This window comes from Diorhabda sublineata, chromosome 4 (genome assembly GCF_026230105.1).
Source record: "Diorhabda sublineata isolate icDioSubl1.1 chromosome 4, icDioSubl1.1, whole genome shotgun sequence".
Taxonomy (NCBI): Eukaryota; Metazoa; Arthropoda; class Insecta; order Coleoptera; family Chrysomelidae; genus Diorhabda; species Diorhabda sublineata.
The window spans coordinates 7066181-7092164 of record NC_079477.1 but is presented as its reverse complement, the minus strand read 5'-3'; the positions used below and the strand labels follow the sequence as shown (position 1 = coordinate 7092164).

General features: G+C 31.2%; 3 protein-coding genes across 5 annotated transcripts in view; 1 reads left to right on the top strand and 2 right to left on the bottom strand.

The window, feature by feature from the left end:
* Window positions 1-25984, top strand: part of LOC130442440 (chondroitin sulfate N-acetylgalactosaminyltransferase 2) — a 296816-nt gene that overhangs the window by 214419 nt on the left and 56413 nt on the right. The gene's annotated exons all lie outside the window — the stretch shown is intronic.
* On the bottom strand, window positions 5624-8125 carry LOC130442445 (uncharacterized). The gene is made up of 4 exons (XM_056776563.1): window positions 7936-8125; window positions 6379-6616; window positions 6084-6322; window positions 5624-5873 (listed from the first exon to the last, which is right to left on the bottom strand). Exons 1-4 carry the CDS (start codon window positions 7981-7983, stop codon window positions 5685-5687), a joined length of 714 nt encoding a protein of 237 aa, XP_056632541.1. The 5' UTR covers window positions 7984-8125; the 3' UTR covers window positions 5624-5684.
* LOC130442444 (uncharacterized) lies at window positions 11618-24584 on the bottom strand. 2 transcript variants are annotated; one of them, XM_056776561.1, is made up of 4 exons: window positions 24489-24584; window positions 19718-19892; window positions 17617-17894; window positions 11618-11897 (listed from the first exon to the last, which is right to left on the bottom strand). In XM_056776561.1, exons 1-4 carry the CDS (start codon window positions 24573-24575, stop codon window positions 11709-11711), a joined length of 729 nt encoding a protein of 242 aa, XP_056632539.1. In that variant the 5' UTR covers window positions 24576-24584; the 3' UTR covers window positions 11618-11708. The 2 variants fall into 2 exon arrangements, with proteins under 2 accessions (XP_056632539.1, XP_056632540.1); XM_056776562.1 differs by lacking the exon at window positions 24489-24584 and adding an exon at window positions 21802-22129 and having other exon boundaries at window positions 19718-21401.

The window sequence follows — 25984 nt, the reverse complement described above, 5'->3', positions numbered from 1 at the left end:
ACGACGGACGAATATAGTGTTTTCAAAAATAAACTGGGCTGTAATGGAGTGAATAAACTGGTGAAGCTTATGGTGATTATCTTTATCACTAAATCCCGGTATATTTATTATAGTTTTCAAATTCAAGTATGCAGAATGCTGCATCTGCTTGTTGTTTCATAATATGCCGACTTTCATTTCACAAGCATTAAAATTAAAGATATGTAGACTTGAAAATATACAGGTTGTTTGTTCACTTCAACGAAAGCACATTTTTATTATAGGTTAAAAACTTCACTGAAACTGCAAGTTTTAACGGGTAATGAGTCAGTATAAACTCACGCCATCGACTGAAGTACTAGTCTAGTACGAACTATAGTTAACAACTGAACTTCTAGAGTTTGGAGAATTGTTTTGAATAAGCCTTACGAGGGCCTCCGACCTAAGAAATAAGGCATTTTTCTCCAAAATAATTTTCATTTTTCAACAAAGACCCCTTTTTAGTCTTTATAATATAGGCCAGCTAAAATCGAACCTTTTCAACCCTTTCAAATAATAATTGCAATATTTTTCCTCAATATAGGTGTTTAAGTATGCGATAATGCCATACAATTATGATAAAAATATTTCTTCTGCAAGTGAAACTTCAAGGTTAGGAACAGAAAAATCTCACTGTCAGTCAGAACTGGACGTATTGCTTTTCAAAAATAAATATTTAATGAAAGTTCTAAGTTTTCAATTTTCATAAAAAATATGGCAGCAGTTTTTGTGCGAATATCTCATTGCATGAGTATATTTATCAACCCAAATTGGTAAGAGCTAATATCTTCAGGTTGGTTAGGTTACGTTGGTTTATTTTCTAGATAACTTCACGCTCACTATAAGCATATCTTTCTGAAGTTTGTTCTGTATCCAAGTAAATGGAACTATCATGTAAAACAGCACCAATTTTGAAAATCAGCCTGGAATTATAGATTCATATTTATAGTCAATAAATGAGTTCTTCTTGTCGATATTATTATTCATTGAAGTTAGAAAACAGCAACAAAGTGTTTGAATAAAATTCTTCCTCACACTAATTATCGACGTGATTCATATACATGCCATTATTATTTTTCAAATTTTTTGGTTAGTTCTATTATTCCATCAATAAAAAGTAGAGTGGAGATAATCGGATGGTCTAATATCCGGAGAACAAAGTAAGTACGTTGAATCATGCCAACCTAGTTCAGTTAATTTTTGGCGAGTCATCTGAGAAGATTTGTGTGGCCCGGTGATGTCATAGTGGAACTGGAGGCTTGTGAGTACACGAGTGGCTTGGGAGTATGAAGAAACTAAAAGCACTACCTGAAATTAACAAAGTATTGTGGCTTCCAGATTTTGTAATCATATCGGCTAGGGAGCCTGAGAAACTTTTCGAGTTGTCCAGGAACAACATTAAACTGATACTTTTGCGTACCATACACAGCATCATATTAGTAGCCATTAAGATAAGCAAAAATAAACTTGTTGAGCCGTTAGTTAGAAACATATAAATTCCATAAGATACCAAAGATCACTCAAGTTCTTTATGTTTCTTGTAAAAATTTTAATTAATAATCTTCCTCAAATAACGAATCATTTCTAAAATTGCTAACTTATTTTTATATAGTTTTTATGATCAATCGTCCAGAGTCTAGATTTTAGATAGAAAATTCAAACCAAACACAGGTGAAAAAGTGACGTTTCGACCTGTTTCAGTTTGTTTTGACCATAAAAAATTATTATTCCTCAGTTGGTACATTTCAAAATTGTTAAGGTCTTTTGTACTTAATACCGTTTTAAGAATTTTTGTACTGTTTGTACGGTTTCTTGTAATTAAAATTATTTTGATGTTGTTTTTGATGTGATCTATGAATCAATATAATTATTCAAATTGTCGTTTTTCGTTAAAGATTGAAAGAAGTCAAACCGTGAATTTCCACCTATTTTTTTGAAAATATAGAAATAAAGAAAACGAAGAATACGAATCCTAAAATAAGTCTCTACTTGAATATCAATCTGAACAATATTTGTTTCGAAAAATGTATATAGATTTATCAATCCAATTATCTGAATATCGATTTGTTTTTTTTTCAAAACGTGTTCCAGGTCACGCTCGTCTTAAAACTCGTGTTGCTATTCTGTTATCATCGGTGTGGTCGATCGGTGTCGAAGAGCACGAAGCCCGACCTCATAACAAGAATTTTCAACATAGCTAGCGACAAAAAAATGTCGCTTGGAAAAATTTATTTGAGCAGGGAAACGTTTAATGGGAAAACCGGTTCGGCTCGGTGTTTAGGAGTTGGTATACAGACAGATTATGCATAGGAATGTCGGGATTACGCACGCGGTATGAAATGCAGATTTCCTCTCCTTCGGATATAATTCAGTGGAGTTGTAAAAACTTAGCATTGAATTTTTTATTGGATTTTTCATTAAACACTTTGATGATTTATTGAGAAAGATCTAATTTCAAGAATTAATAATTTTTGTTGAAAAGGGAGAAAAAAATAATTTATGAATAGTATCGATTTCAGATTAAGAAATCTGGAAGACATCAGTTTATAATAATTTTCAGAAACCAAAGTATTTAATACCTGTTTCTTCAGTACTTCTTTTAATGTTTTTGAATGTAGCGACGGCATTTTAATCTTATCATAGAACATTTAGGTCAATTCTATTACAGCCGTTAAACATAAAAAAGGATCAAAAACACACAAAAACCCAGTAAATATATATATTTCCAACCTAATCTCAATGGCCAAGAAAATATTCTGATTCCATCGTGACATGATGTGCGAGGTGTGTCAAATTTGAGCCGACAATTCTTTCCATTCTTTCCATCCACATTTCACATGCTTTCAAAACATAATGTTCAAGATCATGACCGCAAAAGATTGTTTTGAGTTTAGTTTTCCTCTCACTTTGCTCATATCTCCACGCTAGGAACCTATTTATTGTTTATTTCGGTTCTCAGGTCTTTTCTATTTGATCTATTTGTATGTTTCTAGTCGTGACTTCTCCTTCTGATACATTTTGCTGTTCAGTTGTTACAATATATGTAGCCTTCATTGTATGGAATTTTAGTCCGAAATTATGGCAGACTATAGCAGAACGGTTCATGAGCCTATATACTTTTTCAAATGAGCTGACTGTTCGAAGGTATTATCAGCGTAGCATACATTGTTAACATGTTTCTCGTTAATCAAAACACCATCATCAGCTTCCTCTAGAACTCCATGAGATATTTCTTTAGAGTACGAATTTAGAGAGCATTGGAAGCAAAAACTATTGTCCCACTCTTTGAACCTCAGGGGAACTTTGGTGATCTAAGCGAATGCTTGTGATCTACGATTAGCAATAATCTTATCATGTCTGACACTATCGAACGTCATGGTTCATATCACCACATCTTTGAACAAGTATTGAGTTGCACAGAATGATACACGCGTACCCAATCTACTTCGGAAACTAATTTAAGTGTTTCCAATTCTTTTTACAAGTTTTTTAAAGTAATAACTTGTTCTGATAAGAGATGAACACAAAAAGAGAAAATAGAACTAATGCTTCCGATAATACTTCGACATAACTTAGATATTCAATCTGTTATGATTTTGCAAGAAATCTAACATATTTTCGAATAAATTATAAAACAAAGGTACGTACATACAATTGAAATCGCGAGAGCTATTCATATAACAAAAGTTGCACTGTACAAAGAGAAGATTCACAAATAATATATTTCTCAAATAAGTCGCTTTATCAGAAATTCGTGAAACTAAGCTTTGTTATGTTTATCATTGTTCAGTTGCTCTTTGAGGTTTTCTCTTGTATCAATGTATATGAATGAACAAACAAAAAGGTTGATGAGCGTCTACAGGCGCTGGTAAAAAACACGACGCGCTTGCGCTGTGTGATTTTCATCTTAAATAGAAACAAAAAATTAGTCAATCAATTGAAAAAAATTTGCTCCAAAAGTTAACTTCCTAAAAATATTTAATTTTCTATTTGTAGGTCGGTAATAATCTAGATACATTTTCCAGTTTTACCAATAAACCATGAAATAAAATTTTTGAAAAGCCTTTAAATAGAAAATTAAATTATAATATTCTTACATCTACAACTTCTTAGAATATTCTTCTTTAATTTATATAGTCTGAATTTAAACTCATAACTTAATAACTATGTGTGATTCAATTATTGATTCAAAAAGAAAAGGACAACACTTCTGTTTCTATTTTCATATCATGTTCTTTCTCAAAATGTTCCTTCGGGTTCCATGAACTTCTGCTGTAGAGAGGACAAGTTCTTGAAATATGATCTGGTGGAAGTGGTGGTGCAGGTGCCGATGTACAGTAATTTGATGAGTATTTAGGTACTTCTTAGTAATGAATCGTTTGTTGGTACGCACTGCACTCAAATAATTTTTCTCGTTTTCTTTATCTAGATGTGCTATGTCATTTAAACTTTTGTTTGGACGTTTCTCCCGGACATGTTGCCTCAAAGTTGTATTTAATCAAAATTATCGCCGCAAATGCAGCATTTTTTATGTATATGAATCACAATTAAAACAAGAAAAATGTTTTTGAAGATTTTGGTGCAGGTGAAAAATTGCAATTACTGCTAACAACCGGAAGTCAGGAAGTCAGGAAATGCTCTTATGTCCTCCTCTATTCCGCGTCTCAAAGTCTATCTTGGTCTGTCTCTTCTCCTTGGTCATAATGAGAACCATCCAATAAAAATTGTTGGATGCATTTGAAAACATCAAAATTGCTAGATATTATTGTAGCTTAAATAGGGACAAAGGGCAAATTCCTAAGAACCCATTCTATAGTTCAGTAGTCAAATGATGAAGATTTATTGTTGAAAAAATTTAGATAAAACACGTACCTCAAGTTTTTAGATTTTAATTTACCTTCAGTCTCTGAAAACGATAACAGACTGTGTAATTGTGAGTGTTGGTGTAGTGGTAGTCTAAACAGTATATTAAGTATGAATATCGCCACCGATTCCAGATATTCCAACTTAATTAATAATAAATAATTGCGAATCTTAGTTCCTGACAAAGGTGAATACAGAATGTAAGGTCTAGATATGAAATTCTCTAATAAAATTTGAATAATACAAGAGACGTTATGGGAAGTAAAACAATCAAGAGAGACTTTGGAATAAAATCTAAACATATCTTATTAAAAATAATCACTCGAAATAGTCTCAATAGCCATATGTGAAATAAAAGTCTGACAAAATAAGTTGCAGAAATAGGAGCAGAAAGTTACTCTTTATAATAATGTTTTCCGTATTCACTCAATAATTCGACAGAAATTTAAAAAATTCTACTTTCTTAGACTGATAATTTTGAGATGTCATGAACCTAGAGAAGTTTGAGCTTACCTAGCATCCTTGACTAGTTGACTTTTCATCACGGAAGATCAATTAGATGAAGCAATTAATCAATATTTTGAAAACATGACTCTGGACTCAAGCTTTAATTTTTGGAAGCTTCTATGACAAAAGTGCATTGACGTACTGGATCTTGATAATAAATTTACTAAAAATATTCAGAATATAATATCAGATTATACGGCGTCAACTATGTATTTATATAAAATAAAACTCAAAGTACTTAATTGTTAATTTATTAAAATACATTCATACATCGGTCACAATAAATCTTAGTCAAATTAAGCAGCAGCGCATGTAGCTACAGCTTCTAAAGCGGCACCACCGTTGGTATAGAAAGAGTCTTCGTTTTGTTTGTAACAATCAGCCAAGGCTTTTACGTAGACTTCGATAGAGCTGAGTAAAGGACCAACGTCTTTTGAAATTGCATCGGGAATTTCAGCAACGACTTGAAGCAAATCAAGAACAACCTAAAATAATACTCTTAATTGGTACAAATATTTTAAATCGTTTGTCAAATCTTTAATGTATTTTTATGGCATATTTGTTTGTATATTTATATCAAGAGTTGCAAATAAATTGAAAAAAATAAATTATCAAGCTCATCAATTTTTTTTATCGTCAATATTTTTGTAGTTTTGTTTTCAAAAAATTAATGAAATACGCTTTGAATAACTCACTTGAATAAGACAAGCTATGTCATCATCACCGCAACTATTAATTTGGTCAGCAGCCTTTTTAGCATCAGCTTGAACACCAGTAAGATCATTAACTATCGGCTTTATAGTGTTGAGCATGTCAACGAAATGAGAACCAGCGCAAGAACTAGTTGCGTCGAAAAAGTCAACAGCTACAGAGATGATTTTTTCGTCATTATTTTCAACACATGTTGCCAATTTTTGTCCAGTCGGGGAGCTTTCTGTAAAAAAATGCGGCTTAGTACACTTTTATTTTGATATCGAAAACTGAACTTACTTGCGGCGATACTATCGAAGGCTGGTTTTAAGCGACGAACAATATTCACAAGAAATTCTTTGGTGACTTCAACCACTTTGCTGTGAAAGCCGTCATAGTCAGTACCCAATTGGTCAATGAATTTATTAACGTCTATAATGAGGTTGTCAAGAAAGTTTTCGACAAATTTCACCAATAGCTTAAGTAAATCAGTAATAGAACCAATCTGGTTGATTGGTTTTTGTGGTACAGCGATTGTCTGAAATGAGAACAAATTGTGTAATCGTGAAAAATCTGGATAATAAAAAACCAGTGTTACTGTTTCTTATCAAGGATATTTCTATTTTAATACAGTATACAGAAACGAATACTGACAATTTTTCAAAATAAGTCGGGAATAATTTCGAAATAAACAAGTGCCAAATACACAACATATGAACAATATATATTCCCTCCAATTTTGTACAATATTAAGAAAAAAACATATCATTAATACTTTTTTAATGATAGGATTCTTAAGTGACAGCACAGCTTCTAGCAAGTATATTAGTCCGTAATGTTATTTTTTCTGATGCTAATATCGTAATAAACTTAAAAATTGTGCAATCCATACAAAACTTCAACTGATGCTTCCAATTTAAAATCAGTAGAAATTAAGGATATTGGATTTAGGCATTGATACATTTCCAAACCAATGAACAGTTTGATGAATGTTTCTACTCTGCATTAGTACAATTTAAGAATCGACATTTCATTTTTAATGAAGGAATCTTCGATTTTCGATTATACATCGTTACTATCTACTATAAGAATGGTTTAAGCAGTTATAATCCATAAATAAAATTGTTTCATTCCTCAATTTTTGGAAGAAGTTTATTAATAAAATCGAAACAAATCACAAATATTTCAAGACATGTGCTGCAAGTCCATCACTGCAATTTAGTCAACAAATTTCCTTAAATTCCCTACAAAAAAGTTCGTTTTCAACCTCCTTTGTACTAATATGATGGCGTCATTATGATGTCCATAATCTTTTTCATCGCATCGTCAACTTGGTTGTATTCTATTGCATTTATTTTTATTAAAAACTTTTTTGACGGAGATATAGTTCCAGAATGAAATTCTTGATATTATAATTATGTCGAGGGTGTTTATATTATTTCTACTGTCACAACTTAGACTTTTGACTACATCTTCAACAAAAGGCAGAACTATTCTAGCTGGTTATGACAGTCTTAATTAACTACATTTTTATTCATAACTAAGTATACGAGGAAATTTATGAATGGGTTTTTCAAATATTCGTACTAAGAGCTTCAACAAACGTAACAGATTTAGCGTTGGTATGCATAATTTTTCTTTTCTATTTTTCATTTAAGATACATCCATATTTTTCTGTGCATAAATTCTCCAAGAATCAGTAGTAGTAACACCAGATAGCTTAAATTGCGCTAGTTAATCTTTGTCTCTACTAGTGCAAAATCTTTATTGAAAATCTGATAAATACTTGAATAATTAAGAATCAAACATTTTAACAACAATTAGACAATTACTAAAAATTTAACTTGTAGTACTTACAGAAACCAAACAGAAGGAAAGGAAGATTAAACTGAATTTGCCTGCCATTTTGAATCGTTTCAGTAATAGTTGAGATTATAAACAAACGATAGAAGTTGAATTTCCAGTATTTATACTCATCTAATCAATTGGTTTCGACAGTGTGCTGCGTATGTTGATGTTGATGATTAGTTACAATCTCGAGTGGTTTAATCTTCAAGTACCATATACTCATGAACGCATTATATCTTATGTAAAAAAGATGCAAATCCGTAACAATTATACAATCATGTGAAAAATATCTGAAATAAGATTCTAAATGCTATATTTGTGATATATGAGATTTGTCTAAAAAGTTATTATTATTAGTGAAGTGGTTTAAAATCGTGATGGTCCAAAAAAGGCAAACATAGTTTTATTGGCCTTAAAAGAGATATTTTTTGAGATTTCATGGGATTGTGTTCATCGATTATTTTTCAAAAAGCGGAATGAAAACAGAAAAGTGTCGCAATTGAGAAAGAGAAAGTACTTTTCCAATAAGGCAAGTTTCTCCCACTTCAGTGATCGAACGGCTGAAATGAAATTGTTTAACCACCTACAGTTTTCGGCAGATCTAGTTCCCAGCGATTGTTTTGTGTTTCATAATTTCAAAATTTCACTTGTTAGAAGATGATATTTAACATATGAGGACATTATTGCATATAAACGTCTATTTTGAGTAGAAAGTCAATTATTTGTTTAGGGTGTTGAACAAGTTATGAGCTTACGTATGGACTTTAGAGGGCAGAGAAAGTATTTGGAGAAAGGAATTTGAGCTGCGACTAGACCAGATTGATCATACTCAACATCTGGTTATGCAGCAATTTTGTCGTTATTGTCTTGGTCTAGTAGACATAGAATTCAATTATTGAGTTGTAATAATGAATTATTCAAGTTCATTATTTAACATCACTATTACCGAATACCCGTTCACTTTCCGATTCAGAATAGTCGTACAAATTAATGTTGAAATTATCTGTTTTGGCGTTTATGAAAGGGTCTGCATTAAAAAACATGCTTTTTAATGTTTTTCCGTTCTGCAGCTGTAAATCATAAAAAAGTTACCAAGACTTCACACAAGGTAAGTCGATATAGGACGAAATACAAATAATAAGATAAATAATGGAAAAAGCACATGGGTAACAAATATAGAATTGCTCTTTATTGATTTTCGATAGACCTTTGACTCAATCGAAAGAGAACACCTATTGACAGCACCAAAAGAACAAGAATGGACGCAAAACTATGAAGATTAATCAAGACAAATATATGCGAAACAAAGGTCAGAATAATAGCGACTCCCTATCGGCAACATTATGCAACTTGATTTTAAAATACATAATAAGAAAATTTATCAGGAGAATTGAAGGACAAGTAACCTAACCGAAAGAAAATTTGTGATGGAGACAATGTTACACGAGATAATTACATAAAAGGAGCGGATTGGTTTGAAAATCAACGAGAACAAAACAAAACTAATGAGGTCTGGAAAGCAATGTTTAGGTGAAAAGGTTGAAGTTGGCGAGTATGAATTTATGGAAGTAGAAAATTTTAAGTATCACGGCGTTACGATCAATAATAGAGGAGACAGGAGTATTGACGTTACAGAAAATATAATTAATAGAAATAGAACCTTCAATACTAATAGAAAATTAATGCAAAGTAAACTAAACATAAAACAAACGAATATGAATATTATATAAAACTATGATTGGACTAGTAATTATGTACTCAGCTGAAATAATGACACTAACAAGAAATGATGGAGAAAATTGAGAAGAATTGAAAGAAAGATAATCAGAGTATAGATCCAGTATAAATTAGTGAAAAAAAATATAGGATAAGAGCGAACGGGAAATTACTGACAAGCTTAGCGGCGAAAAAAAATCAAAGTTCTGAGAGTTAAGTAAGTAGTGCATGAATGGAGAGAAGAAAGAAAATCTATAGCAGAGAACGAACAGAATCTATAGCATACAGTATGATGCAATGGAATCTTGGTGATAGAAAAAGACGTGGCAGACCTAGGACACAATGGTTGAAAATAGAGTTAGAAACTAGCTGGAAAATGGCGAGAAGGTGTATATATGGATCAAATGGACTGATCTACCCCAAAAAGAGCATCTATAGAGCAGATTTATGGCACATCCTCAATAGGGGTGTTGAACCATTATGATTATTACATTATTGATAATTTATTCTTCAAAAAAACATGCTAATTAACGTCAATATTATCGAACACCTGTCTATTTTCTGATTCAGAGCAGTCGTCTAAACTAATATTAAATATGTCTGTTATGGCATTCATGGAAGATTCTGTAACCATAACTTATCTTTTCATTCTACGGCGTTATCGTAAAACAAAGAATCGTAAAGAATCATGAAAAAGTTGTAATTTTAATAGGTGAAGAAAACATTGGTTCTCACATGTTAGTAATTGAACTAAATTAAATAGTACAAATAAATAATAATATATTCATCTAGCAAACTAGACTAAAGAAATAAAAATAGGGAAAATATCTAGAAAATGATACAACTAAAAACTACGAGATTTGATAAAAAGATGGAAGGACAGTGAGGGAAATCAGAAATTGTTCTTCGACGTTCTAAGAACACTAAGAAAGGGAAAATGAAGCAATTACAAAGTGGGGAGGGGAATATTATGAATAAATACTCAATGTACAAGATGAAAAACAGCGGTAAATCAAAGATTAAAGGCATTCAAAGCTATGGAATAATGAAAATAAACAAACAACTTATTTACACAGAAATTGAGCGAACAATGGCGAACAAATGAGCGAAAAGCTGAAAGACAGAAAAGTAAGAGACTACGTAAATAGGACTTGTCAAAAGGATTTAGAACAGAAAAAGGTACATTAAAACATGTATTGACATTGAAGAAGATAATGGATAAAAAATTACCAACTAATTAAACTTTGTTCATAACAAAGAGGAGTTGGTTTCAAGTTATATAATATATATATATATATATATATATATATATATATATATATACATATATATATATATATATATACATATATATATATATATATATATATATATATATATATATATATATATATATATATATATATATATATTAATATTCATGTCTTTTGTGTTTAGTTAGCAATATAGAAAATATTCTACGAAGAAATAATAATGAAATTGTGGTAGTAGTCATTAACAATTCAATTGAATTCAACTTAAACTGTGACAAATTTTTAACTTTAACCAATGTTTGAACTAGATATCTAGATGTGTTGTGAATATTAGCGCAATTTGAAGAAGTTTATTCCAATTTACCAAGTATTACGTATTGAAAAATATACATAATATCGAATAAATGCATATATGATTGAGAAAAATTTAGTTTTCCCAAGCAGCGGGAATGGAACTAACTTAAAGAGATTTTATATGTTGAACTAGTTATTATTATTTGTGAACAGCACAAACTTTATAGTTGAAGTTATACAGTTTTAGAAGTGATTCCATTGACCTACTCGCAATACAGATTTCAATTCTATTGTTTATGCTAGGGAAGAAATTGTAAAGTTTAATAATTTCGTAAAATATTTTAGGAAGGGTATAGTACACTCTAGAATGCGAACAAACTTTTAATTTATTGAAATATTTGTCATTCGGAAATGAAAACGAGACAACATACTTCATAAAATATTTTAATAGGTACAAATTTGATACTCTCTCGTCACAAAACATTGAAAATATAAGCTATAATTGAAAATAATTTCAGTTCAAGTCAAATAGCTACAACTGTTGTTTGAAGTTTCTTTGGCAATACAGTTGAATATTTGTTCTGTTGCGTCCAAAGTAGCAGCATTCACTTTCTTCAATCCGTCAATAGCACAACTATTTATGGCTATAATTGTTTCTAAAACAAGCGCTTGAATTTTCGCTGCCAGAGAAAATACTTTCGAAGGTAGCTGAAAACAAATTACAAGATACATGACAAAAATCCTTGCTCGCAAGAAAGTTTTCGTCTTATCTATAATGTACAATATTCATGTTGGTTTTAACTGTTTTAACTAGTTATTTGAGGTGTGAATTTACGTGAATACGAACTGCTCTCGACATTTACAGTCCAAATTTGGATCTACTGTGATTATAAAGCTCTTCCTCAAAGAATTATATGAGAGCCAAATATCCCCCAACCGCCTCTTGTTTTTAAATGCTGTTGGTACTAGAGAAGCAGTTTTCTCATTGTTGATCCTGATACAAAGATGCAGAGACGTAAATTGCAACGTATATGCATGTTCAATAGACTAAGAAAAGTCATTCGATCGAATAACACATGGAAATATGATGGAAATACTTTCGAAAACAGGAATTAACACTGAGGACATGGGAATAATTGGAAACCTCTACTGGAACCAATACACAAACCTTACAATAGAAGGAGAGTACATAGATAATGTGAAAATAGTCCGTCGAGGCTGCATATTATCTCCAGTAATCTTCAGCTTGCAGTCAGAGCGGATATTCAGCGAAGCCCTATAAGAGATAAAAAAAAAGTTATACTGCTAAATGAATAGATACTGAACAAAATCGGATATCCATATGCTGACAATATAGAAGATTTACAAAGCCTGGTGGATAGTATGACCCATCACAGTCAGCAATACGGCCTCAAATCTATGTCAAATAAACAAAATTCATAATTATAAGTAGAAATAAGATCGCAGAAAGCCATCTGTATGTCAATCAAGCTTCAATAGAAAGAATCAAACAATATAAATACCGGATGAGTGTCTTCCTCAGAAGTTACAATCTCTCTCTTGAAATGAACATAAAAATGCTACGTTTTTTTCTTTATCCTGTTTTACGAAGTTGAGTCCTGGACCTTGATTGAAAATAAGAGCAAAAATTTAGGAGCACTGGTAATGTGGCTTTATATACGAATACTCAATATCCTTTGGATGGCCCGAATTATAAAAGAAGAATGAAAAAGGAACGAAAAGTGATAACCATAAAAACTTGCATATAATACGGAACGAATCCAGGAAGAACACAACTTTCTGACGTATTGAATAAAACCTCCCCTTAACACTTTTAAATTGCTGCTAACATGATGTCACGGATAGGCACTACAAGAAGAAGAAGAAGTAATAATAAAACTTATTAAAACATTTATTATATTTTTACTTTGTGAACTTTCATTCTTCCTAAACAAGGTGATATGCAATATTCTTATCCAATAAATCTGGTGATTTTATTCATATAAATTATAACGAAAGTGAATATATGTATTGACGAATGAAATGTGTCTGAAGTTTGTTTTATTTGATGTACGAGGTGAAATATGATGAATCATCCAATTAAAAGCAAAGTAAAGTGAAACTCCTCTTTCTAATGTCCTTGTATAGTAGACTGTATAGTAGACTTATTACAATTACAATACCTTCAACACTAGAAGTGTTTCTGAAAAAATTCTCTTAGTATGATTTTAAAGAGTTAGTCCCGCGACAGGGATTGTATACCTGTTTACCAGATGAGAGTGAGTCCTTTTGCGAAAATAGTGTGTTCTTTCGAAGTAGTGTATTACGACTATTTGGAAATTAATTTAGTGGAAGACTTGGAGATCTAAAGTTGACGGGCAGTAGCACCCGTATATTCATATAATTTTCGTAAATCTATAGAATAATTAATTTAGATAGAGAAAAAATTAGATGTATACAATTAGGAAGCCTATGGTATATATTTATAATTGTCTTATGACTGTTTTTTTTTAAAGTGAGTAGATTTTGTGATGAAATAATAAAGCTTGTATTCTATAGAATTTCGCCTACTAGATTATCTCTACTTTTTTCCATTTTTTTATTAGCTAATTTATTATTTATTTATAGTTTTTATTATTGCAATATAATTGTTATCGTTAGACCTATTGTTTCGCTTTTCACCTTCCAGAATCTCCTCCCTATGCTGGCGGTGGCAAGACAGAAAACTTTAATCCAGGCATTTTAAGCCCCGGCGACCCACAGTGTCTTCGTTAAGATTGTAGTAACCCCCTAACGATTTTTTTCTACTCGGGTTGAAGTCCCACTTTTTACTAAAAGGGTAAACAGACAAGTCTCTTACCCTTATGCCCTTCCAACTGGTGACAGCATCTGCCCTCCTACATAGTAAGAATTTGATTTTGATTACCATACAGGGTCAAATCAAAAATTACGCTTGTAATCAATTCATTAACCTGGTAAATAATCCATTTATTACAACTTTTATGGTCGAAAACTTGCGCATCAATAGAGAATTAGAATTCAGCGTCTTGTTGCGTTGGTTCATATTTTAGGTCTCTTTCTTCGCGTAGTATTTGTTATTGTTCCCTCCTGAATGAGCTTTTTGTACATTTTCGTCTGTTTGTGATAACTCATTTCAGCTTCCAAATCCACAAACTTGTTAAACAGTCAGAGTGACTGTGGTATAACTTCAGATAAATTCGTGATCTTATGGTATAAAATATGGTTGAACGTGATAGATAGTTTTAGGATTCAGAATAAATGTGTCTTTTGACAACACCTTGTACAATTTGAGCTGGATCAATAATTCAAATTCAACTTGGTGGAACAACTTCTATTACACAAAATTGTTATCAATTTTCCAAATCAATAATCAATTTTGTAAAATGTGTTATATCAAATATTTATATTTCAAGTGTTTTTCAAAATATCAGTTGATAACCAAACGAAATAAATTAAAATGTTATTACTAAAATTTTCCTCTGTGTTACTGTGTCAACAGAGTTTATGAACAAAATTTATTATAAATATACAAGTGGTTTTGATTATAAAAAAATTCTATTTTTACCTATTTCGATATAAAAAGTGTGAATTATTATTCTATTTTTTAATAATACGTAACTTTTTCAAGCAATTCAATGCCAATGATGGAAGAGTCTTTACATTTCAATTGTAAATACAAATGAGAGACTAACAATAAATGAGGAGCTTAATAATCTTAATAAATACTCAAATATGATATGCTTTATTATCCAGTCAAAATAGACATTTGACTTAGGCAAAATTCGCATAGAGCTGAAAATTGACAGAGACATTAAATACATCATTATAAATGAAATGTCAATAGTCTCCTTCGATCCTACTTCTGCGAAAAATTTTATTCAAGGTCAAAAGTACAAAATTAAGGTTTTTTCCATTTTTCTCGAAAACAGTAAGAAAGTAGGTCAGACAAAAGCTGTAGATCATACAATTCTCTACAAAAATGGTCCAGTCACTTTTTAGAAATTAGAAAATTCATATTTTACATAATATGCACACATTTCCGCACCACCTATGAGGTAATGTACTTGGCGCATTTTTTTAACGTCGTTTCCCCAGCAGGTATACTCGACGATCTATTGTAATAAAGAAAGTTCCATCAGATCGTATCCTATTAATATATTAATATATCGTATCCTAGAAATAGTAATATTGCTAATGATTAAAGTGAAATAGGTTGTTTTTTTCTACATGTCATTATATAAGATGATTGTCTAATTCTACTTCGACAATTATTTCTTCGTCTTCATTCTCTTCTTCTTGCAGAATTTCTGTTCGCTGTTCTAAGAAAAGGGATGCAAATAAAATGTGAGCCTGACTTTCGGATATGCAGTCAGACTTTGTGATGAATATATCATTGATGTTACTCAAGGTTACCGACGAAAGGAATTAGGGACTAATAGTCGTATATTTTAAAATATTCATTTAATGTATATAAGTTTTACTGTGTAAGTAACACAAACCAATAGTTTCTTATTTTCATTTATATTTAACGTCCGGTGACGTATACGGGGTGCAATTTAGTGCATATTATGTAAAATATGAATTTTCTAATGATTAAAACCGCGATATCTCACGAATGGTAAGTAGTAAGAGAAAAAGTGACAGGACAATTTTTATAAAGAATTGTATGATCTACATCTTTTGTCTGACCTACTTTCACGATAATACTTACTGTTTTCGAGAAAAATGGAGAAAACCTTAATTTTGTACTTTTAGCCTTGAATAAAATTTTTTGCAGAAGTAGGATTGAAGGGGACTTTTGACATTTCATTTATAATGATGTATTTAACGTCTCTGTCAATTTTCAGCTCTATGCGAATTTTAGCTAAGTTATGACTTATTTTTGTCTATTTTGACTGGATTATTATAAGAGCGTACGATATAGATGGGGCATACGAGGTCTGGCTATTAAATAACGAGGTGGGGTAAAAAACGAGTAGTGCGTTGGGTATCTAGATATCTTGTATATGCACGTCCCAAAACACGTTTCCGTCACTATTATAGTATTTGTGCAGTAGCAGTTTTAAGCGAACGTGTTTTTTCTTCGTGCCGAAAACCATGTGTGACGGAAAACAGGAGCAGCGTATCTATCTCAAATTTCTCGTTAAATTGAAAAAAACGCTGATTGGGTGCTATAAATTATTGCAAGAGGCCTATGAGGACAATTCTCTATCTTTTGCGCCTGTTTTTGAGTGGTTTAAGCGCTTTAGTAAGGGCCGAAAAGCTCTATTTGTCAGTTTTGACAACACTGCGAGAACGAGTTCGTAAAAAACGGCCCGAGTTGTGACAAAACAACTCTTGGATTTTGCACCACGACCACGCACCTACCCATAACGCGGTATCTGTGAAGCAGTGTTGGGCCAGTAAGGTCTCCAGTGCTCGAGCACCCGCCGTATTCACCAGGTTTGGGACCGTGCGACTTTTTTTATTTCCGAAGATAAAATCTGCTTTGAGAAAGACCCGATTTGAGTCGATGAGAGCGGTAAAGTAAAAAACGGCAGAGCTCCTAAAGGCCCTCGCCAAGAAGACTTTCAGTACTGCTTCGATCAATGGAAAAAACATATGGAAAGGTGTGTTGTGAGGGGAGGAAAGTATATTTAAGAGGAGCTTCAGAACGTAGAATAATTTTTATAATAAAACCCATTTTCGTAACCAGTCTCGTTATTTATTAGCCAGACCTCGTATAATGTCAGAGGATAAAGCAAAAAATACCATTGAAGAAGGGAAAGAAGAATGATGGGAGAAATGCTTTCATTTTTGACGGTTAACAACATGATAATTTGGCATTTTCGAGGTAACAGAATCCATTTATCGAGATACCGATAATTGTAATAATTGAATTTCATTTTGGGTTTTTGGACTGGGCTTATGGATTACACGAATTTGTGTATCTTCTTGATTGAAGAAGAAGAGATAGTTCGATAAAGATAAAGATCTAAATAGGTCAACACAGCTATTTTTACCTGTTGTTTGAAATTAATTATCTATCAACAGGAACAAAAATCAAAAAAAAACATATAAAGGACAGATAATTCAAATATAAACAACAATAGATAAAAATCAATTGGTTTCTGACGAGAATATTTCGAGATGACAAATGTTTCCTCACTAGGAAAATGTGACGATGAGTTTTATTTCTATATAGCTTCAATCTTCACCACAACGTCCCAGGCAACTTCGCAGCATCAAATAAATAAATTACTGACAGAAATTGCAAAACAGCTAGAATACCAATAACAAAGCATGTTTCATGGTATTGCTTGGCATAGCACAAACGAATAAAATAGAATTTCTGAAACTTCCAAAATATACAAAATTGTAGTAATCCATGAAACCATATAATTTAAATGTATATTATTCATATTACCTGTCCAGTTTCGTTAATAGTGTCCAAAACAATTTGCCACCTACAACTATCATTCAATCCACATTTTTTTATGTCATTCCAAATCACGGTTGCAAAACTTACGAATACTTGAACGTCATTATAACTTGTTGACATAACATTTACATATTGGGCTTGTATAACTGTAGCACATCGTTTTATCTGTGAATTAATTTCATTTGCCTGGATTTCTGATAGTTTTTTTTCTGTTATACACTTTTGGATAATTTCTTGATTCGTATAATTATTTGATGCAATTCCTAAAATAGAGATTCAAATTTATTTACAAATTTGTGCCTAGAAACGACAATTAGTTATTCAGATACATCAGGTTAGATACAGATAATAAACATGAGGTGAGACTGAATTAATTTTGAGAAACATTAGGGTAGAAAAAACTAATCGATGAAGTGGAAAGAAAATTTGTCGTAGTTTTCGCCTTCAGAATATCTTGGTCAATTTCCTTTCTACAGCTTTTGCGTGATAGGTAGCAGTTGAAAATTTGTGAGTTTCTTTAGGTTTCCTAACTTCTTTTGAATAAACCTATAGCCACTGATTTCAATAATTACAATATAAAGGAAAGGTTTGGTATATTGGACCATTTCTTAAGTTGGACCTCCATCAAAACAGCTGAGTAGTTTATTGATTTTATAATTGGCAATACTGAACAACAATCAACTCACTTCACTACACATCAGCCATCAGCCTATGCACAAGAACCGTATTGTAATTAATAAAGAAAACCAACGTTATTTGATAGCAAATTTGAAAATGTTCTACTTGAGCACATATTATTTTTGGAGAAACACATGTTTGGGTTAACTATCACAGATGTTACCAAATTGCCAAGGAATAAGGACAAGACTATCCTTCGACGACATTAGGCAACTTCTTGGAATCAAACTGAAGGATTTGACAGCTCAAAAAAGCTCCATTGCAATTAAATAAACCGATCAAGCAGATGATGAAAAAAATAAATAAGTAGAGTAAATACAACACAGGAAACTTAATGATAAAGCAGCACGTAATGAGAAAAAGATAATAATTGATGGAGAAGAGTCGACTGAAGAAGATCTTGCGATTCAGAAGATAAAAAAAATGATTGTGCGAAATGTGGACGAAGTTACTACGATAAGAAGACCAAAAGTGGATTGAATATAATGTGTACGTTGCCATAACTAGAATCATGAAACTTTCACCACTAACCCCAATGTTTTTGATTGTCTGAATCAATCTTTCTAAACCTTTTTCTGAGTCTTTAGTTTTTGTTTAAATTTATAGATGAACTTTCCAAAGTCCAAATTACCAACCGCGTGGTGCAATTAATCCTACCGGTTGGTGAAACAAATTTCTCATAAAACAATAATTAGCTCAAGAGTTGCTATAATTATGTTGATTTTCTTCAACAATATGTGATGCCAAATAAATATTGTTTCATTTAATAAAGTTGTTATCTTGCTATTTTCAAATAAGCATTTCAAAACCGCAACAGACTCCCGCCTATAATTAATTCTAATAATTTATTATCCTTGAGCACCAAAAAGACTGTAGCTTTTCTAGTTCCATGTTATTATAACCCATATTTCCATTTAATGACAGTTTTTTCATTTATTGACAATCACATTGATTATTTTTCTTTCTGTCCTTCACTTCATGGTATCTTGGTGTTTTACATTGTTTGATTTGTGTATAAGTAGCTTCTTCTATGTTTGCCAAATCATCATGTTTTCTTCGTAGTCTTCTAAAACTGTTATTAATTGATTATTACACTATCTGAAAGTCATTTTTTGTGTTGTTTTTTGAGATCTTCAATATCCGAAAATGTTATTTGTATTTACTAGGGAAAATAAAAATATCTACAATAAATGCTGTAACACTTCAATTTCAATATCCACCTATTTCTTTTTATTATCAAAATCTCACACAGATGGGGTTATCAGATGATTCTGAAAACTCGGCGCTTTTTTAACTACATAAGGTGAGGAGCATGGTCTAATGGTATTATAAACTTATCAAATTGTATGTGAAATTGATTATTTCTTTTGGAAAGAAACATTCACTATTTATAATCAAGATTATTCACCTGTTAAGCGTTCATTCACGTAATTAACTTTATCATTAACCGTATTGAAGTGCGTATTCAGCAACTTATTAGTCGAATTCTGAAAATGCGTGTCCAAATGTGACAGACCTTTCAGTATATCAGTAGGAATAAACTTATCCGCTTCTAGTAACTTCGCAACACACATAGAAGAACTCTAAAACAAAGAATAAGAGCAACTTATTTCTATCAAACTCATGAATTTTGTAAATTCAAGTAATGACGAGACTATTAGTTATGTTTGGTGTTTTTGAAAATTGAAAAAATAAATTAAACTACGATAGTAATTAACTCAATCATACGACCACAAATCGAGAGATTGTGATAGTTTTTAATGTTTAATATTCCTTTTTACAGTTAAAAAAGTTATTTTGACTTGACATGAAGTTTTTCAAATGACCATGGTAGTAGATGTGACATTTTACAATCTAAATATTTCTGTTTTATGTGGCATATTTGAAAAAGAACTGAATGAATATGCAACGTAGGAATCATTTTTCAGTCATTTATTTGTACTAGTCGAATCGAAAATAGCAGGTAAAAACTATAGGAAAAAATCAAGAAAAACATAGATTGAAACTGTGAAAGCAGTAGCTGAGACAAAAGAGGATAAATAGAAAGGAAAAAAGATCAAACGCAACACGGAGCAAAAGTATGCTACAATTCTTATAAAAGAGCCCTACACCTCATGATTATGGTTTCATGATTGAATATTCAAATAGATTTGCAGTAATATTTTGTAGTGTGTAACCAGTTTTTGACAATATAAAATTGATGAGGCTGAAAAGAGTTATAAAAAAAAATAGGAACTAAATGGATGCAGTGTCTCCTAACGTGGATTTTCTTTAATAGCAATATCAAAATCTTGATTATCATTTCTATAGGGTCTGTGAAATGGTGAAATTTTCAAAATATTGGATATCAATTTTTCACGAATTAAAAGAAAAATCAAGTTAACAAATGTTATGGAATTTTACTTGAATAACCTTATATATTATCATATTATGGCAAACCAGCAAAGATATTCGACAAAATGTGTTACTATTATTTCTAATGGATTAATATATGTTAGCTACTTTACCTAAGGTTTATTTAAATGAGATCTACAAGGCTGAGATGTTATGGTTATGACGTTTGAGCAAAAACCTAAAAGTAAGATACTCATCTATTCAGAAAAAAATCAACCTGCCCTGCCATTCATAAGATAAAATATATGATGTTTTTTTCAGACTTTCACAACGTTCACTGCTTTATTTCACAGCCAATTTGATAGCTGATAGGTGTTTTTCTGTTTAATTTGGATCAACATTTCATCATGCTAAAAACAACACCAGATCAACGCTTGTGAATTGTTGAAACTTCTCATCTAAATAATGGTTCAATCAATCAAGGATTGTATCCTTTCTTTTTATTCAAGATATAACGGCCTTGGTATAGAGCTTTTAAGATACATCTCTCGTAGGAGCTAAAGTCAAAAAACAATCGCATGCACTGCCAATATAGCGAATGGAATGGAATCTCTAATTGAACAATCTTTTGATGAAACACCATTTCATTTACAAAAAACTACTTAGTGGGCTGGCGGAGTCATTGATCTAAATTTGTTCAAAATTGCAAATCATTAATCTTGCTGAATTAACTTATTTGTTTCCTAACTCGGATATCTCTAAAAAAAGATTAGTTTCAATTAGTTAGTTCGACTCCACATTTCGCAAAATCTGTTCGTATCTTGATCCAGTATTTCTGAAGGGAAAAGTTAGAATGACTATAGAAGTTGCCTGATCTCAATTCTTTTGACTTCTTTTTCTAGGGATACTTGAAAAGCTATGTTTACAAGAAAAATCTAAGATATTTAGGAGATAAAAAGAAGAGATAATAAAGAAGGGTGGATTAATTTCTACCCAAATTACGAGGAAATTGTTAACAAAACAAAGTTAGTAAATTTTCAGAACATATAATGAAAAACTAAAACTCAATTCGGAATAATTTCAATTAAAAGCAGAATCTTCCGTGAAAAATGATAATAGTAATCCAAATTAATATGAAATCTATGAGTGAATACACACCTGAAGAAAAGAAATGCTTCTCAGTTGATGTCAGTCAGCTGACGGGCTTATTTTTTTGCGAGTCGTCATCGGACTAAAGATTATTCCGTGGGCGATGATGTCTAACTTAGTTAACCTCCCTGCCGTCTGCCGCGGGAAGGTTAACTTGACGCCAAAACCGTTGTTGATATTTTGGTTTCGTCAAACGAATTTATAATACATATTGTCCGCAATTATTTGAGAATTTGCTTTTCTCTTCAAATTGGGCACCAGCATTGCATTTAAATGGTCCAGTGCTAAAGGGTTAAGTCCATTTTAGAATTTCCCCACTTAACAATCAAATTGTCACCTACGAACCGTGGGCATTACGTCGGGAAACACGTGTTTAATATGAATTTATAGATCTTTATTTATTTATACAAGTATATAGAATGGGTTTTTCAACAATTCAACAAATCATTCTGTAATATGATGAAGTTTTCAATAAATTAGAGCGTCGATATCACAAATCAACAACCACGGATAATAAATCGATAATAGCAGCTGTGTTTGAACTGTAATTGGAGGATAACGTTAGTGTTTACATCGAGAAACTCTAACAACTTATAGACTGTTTGATAAATAAAATCATATTTGTGAACGAAGACGTCGATTGCAGCTGTAGACGCCAAACTTGATCAATGCGGAATAAACTTAATTGAAATTTCTAATGTAAATATTAGTACCAATGCTGATAGGTTGCAAAACTATCGAATTAAAGATCAATATCTGGAAACAGAACAATGCAATAATATGAACATAGTCCGAGCCAAATTAGGTGAATATTTCAGTATATTACCACGTAAAAACTTGTATTTTGGCATCCTAAAACTTTTCTCAAAATTCACATAGATGATCACATTAGATGGTCGTAAGATTAAAAGCCTGCAGTGAAAGGTCACAAAAATCGATTTTCTTATTCATTATCATTATTGTAGAGAATTCAATTGTCTACAACTTTTGTATCTAACATATTTTTTGTACCTTTAACTGTTATCCGAGATAGAAGGAAAGAGATAGAGGTCAGATGGTAGTCTTGATCAAAAACTCGTAATATTACGGTCATAATTTATTGCTAAATATATAATTCTCATTTTTTATCCACTTTAAGATTAAATAAATTTTTTATGTCTATTTAATAACAGTTACCTGGCAATATAATTACGTAATTGTTGAGGAAAATACTTAAATTATATTTTAATTCCAATCTTATTTATACTAATGACTTTCTATTTTAATAAAGAAGAGAAAGAATAATTTTTAATGAATGTTTTCATTAAACATATGATTTTGTAGATTGTCAAAATTAATAAGAATCTCGAGAACAAATTCTAGTTTCTACTCTCTTCTTCTGTTCGTCTTTTTCTTCTTCTTCTTTTTCTTCTTCTTCTCCATCATCGTCGTCATCGTTCCTCTGCAGCAGAATTTCAAGTACCTTTTCAATATCGTCTTCAACGACAATTGTCATTCATGATTTCTGGTATCATCACTAATATCGGTCTTATATGGTAAGGCATTGATATAAGTTTGTCCACTAATTTGCTGCAAGAGCACTGTAACTCCGCTTTCCTGCATCAACATTTTAAGCCACAACCATTTCTGTAGCTACAGAATATTGTATTGAACATGATAGGTTCCAAGAATTCGTTACTAATTTTCTGTGGTTCTAAATTATGCCCTAACCAAGGTTGAACTTGATGATAAACGCTATTGAAATGTTGGTGAGCTGCTCCACTCGTTGGTGGAATATTTGATAACTGCACAGGTTTATTCGATTTTGTTGACTCGACGGAGATGATCTATCTATACTATAGACAGATTTGGGAGCATTATAAACTGTAAATAAGGTTCCACTCTTATATAATCTCTGATCTGTTTTCTTCTTCAAATACTGTAGCAAGTTAACGAATTTTAAATAAGATGTACTTAATTATTTTTTTCAATTACCGAAAAATATTATGAGTGTTATTGAATCGATAAATTCTAGAATCTAGCTTAACATCAAATTTTAAAGAGCAGTACTTGGAATTGCGAATTTACAGTATAATTTCAATTGACATATCGATTAAAAGCTAGCAGCTTCCCTTCATCAATATTCAACAGCGTACAAATAGTCATTCAAACTTTGTTTGAACATTTGATGTGAAGTTATGAGACAAACGCTTTTACAAGACTTGTCTAAAGATTATAATAAGATGAATCTTCGTAGACTACAATTCAGAATGTAGACTATCATTCAAAAATAAAGAGCAGATATTTAAGTAATAGAAATGCCAAATAGAAATGAACGCGAACACATCCTGGATTGCTCAGCTCTGGACTTTATCAGAATCCAATGCCAATAAGAAAAAAAAATCACAATCATATTCTTCTCAGTCATTATACTAAAAACTTTTAATGTTAAATGACTATAAAAGTGCGCTTATCAGCTTCAGTTTTAAAATAAACTATAAACGCTATTTACATTTATTTTGAACAAAAATTATTCGTTAAATCATAAATGACTACAAGACACCATTATCAATCGTATAGTCATCCATTTTAGTAACGATCAACGCTCTTGTCAAAATGACAATCTTCCATGGGTAAATATTTCAATTATTCAAATTCCATCTGCATATGAAGAATATATATGAATATACTATTTTACTTAGAGAAGTGCACCTTACCCGCCAACACACAACCACTAAAAAGCTCACTAATAACTTCATTGTTGTTAATAAATTCACGCTTCTTGAATTCATATAGGCTTTCATAAATTTTGTTATTATGTAGTGGATTGTGTGGATTTTAATTTATATGTTTTGAAATTCTGAAATATCTGACTAGATTTTACAGTTCTTCACAAAAGTTTGTTTGCAAAAGATTATTATTAGTTCATTGTATCACATTGGAAGTGTTTATTATAAACTAGAATGAATTTAAATCAAACAACTTTATGATTTTTAAATACAAACAATTGTATAATTGCGAGGATTTCCATGTATTCGTAATAAAGTTTTATTACTAAAAATCCAACTTTCTAATTATATTTCTTTGAATAAGATAAAACTGACTGAATTTTATTGTATCTAATATAAAATTATAGAATCAAAATATTTACCCACGTACCTAATCCACTTATGCTTTGTAAATTTTAAAATTAAATATCTTGTTCCCTTCTATTATTGTTTTTTAAGGTGAAATGTGGAAATTAGAACGTATTATTTCATAATTCATCAAGTACATCAACATTTTCATCATGATCTTTATTGATCAAATCAAACTCTTCAAAAACATGCTGTAGTCGAGAAGTGCAGTTAAACCACACGATTGTGATGCGATATATATAGATAAATTGTGTGATTGTAATCGTTTACGTAATTGATAGTTTGCTTTTAGGTCCTTTAATTCCCTCAAACTAACGTTCCCCAACTCCTAATATCCTTTATGATTTTTTCTAATTATTTTGTCCCTAGCTTCATTATATCTACCCCTTGTTTCTTTTTACCATCTCTTCTATTTAAAATTTCCATTGTTATCTTACTAGGTAGTTTGTCTATTCATTATAAAGTTAGAAACTCTTTAAAGAGTGTTGTTCTTTGTCTGCACAATGAGAACCTTCCAACTGGAGCTTGATGTCAAGAGGGAGCTTTATTGGAAAATTTACCGAAAAATACAGTGATGTCTGCTATATTCCATCCTGTTTCGTGACATCTCAAAATATACAGAGTACAATAGTGTCTATCTATTATGGTTTTCTCTATTTACACTTTTATCGGTGATTTTTGTAGTTCATTATTTTTCAAAAGAAGTATTTCACGATCACAAATTTCGTGGAATTTAATTTAGAAACTGCATAGTATTTGAATATCTATAATGTGATCATTCTTTCATCTGATCAAGTAATCATCGCAATTGCTAATATTATAGAAATCAATCCAAAATGCCTCAACTTGATTCTTTTTCAACCTCATAATATTATAGTATGTATTAAATTAAAATTTAAATCGTAATCTCAACTGCCTTCCTATAAATCTATTGTCTTACTCATGAGTATACATATAGCATTTATTGATAATAATTATTTCCCTTTCCCCACTCGTTTAAAATTAAAAAATGTTCAAATGTACAGATATAGTGAGGAATAATGAAGAATAATAGTAAAGATGTACAGAAATCAACA

What these genes read in the sequence shown, in the direction of transcription:
- LOC130442445 (XM_056776563.1), bottom strand. Translation starts at nt 7,983, where the DNA reads ATGGCAGGCAAATTCAGTTTAATCTTCCTTTCCTTCTGTTTGGTTTCT. An exon ending in TTTCCTTCTGTTTGGTTTCT is followed by an intron (nt 6,617 to 7,935) that starts GTAAGTACTACA and finishes TTCTCATTTCAG; the next exon opens with ACAATCGCTGTACCACAAAA. An exon ending in CTTCGATAGTATCGCCGCAA is followed by an intron (nt 6,323 to 6,378) that starts GTAAGTTCAGTT and finishes ATTTTTTTACAG; the next exon opens with AAAGCTCCCCGACTGGACAA.
- LOC130442444 (XM_056776561.1), bottom strand. Translation starts at nt 24,575, where the DNA reads ATGAAAGCCTATATGAATTCAAGAAGCGTGAATTTATTAACAACAATG. An exon ending in TAGTGGTTGTGTGTTGGCGG is followed by an intron (nt 19,893 to 24,488) that starts GTAAGGTGCACT and finishes TCTTTGTTTTAG; the next exon opens with AGTTCTTCTATGTGTGTTGC. An exon ending in CTATTAACGAAACTGGACAG is followed by an intron (nt 11,898 to 17,616) that starts GTAATATGAATA and finishes ATTTGTTTTCAG; the next exon opens with CTACCTTCGAAAGTATTTTC.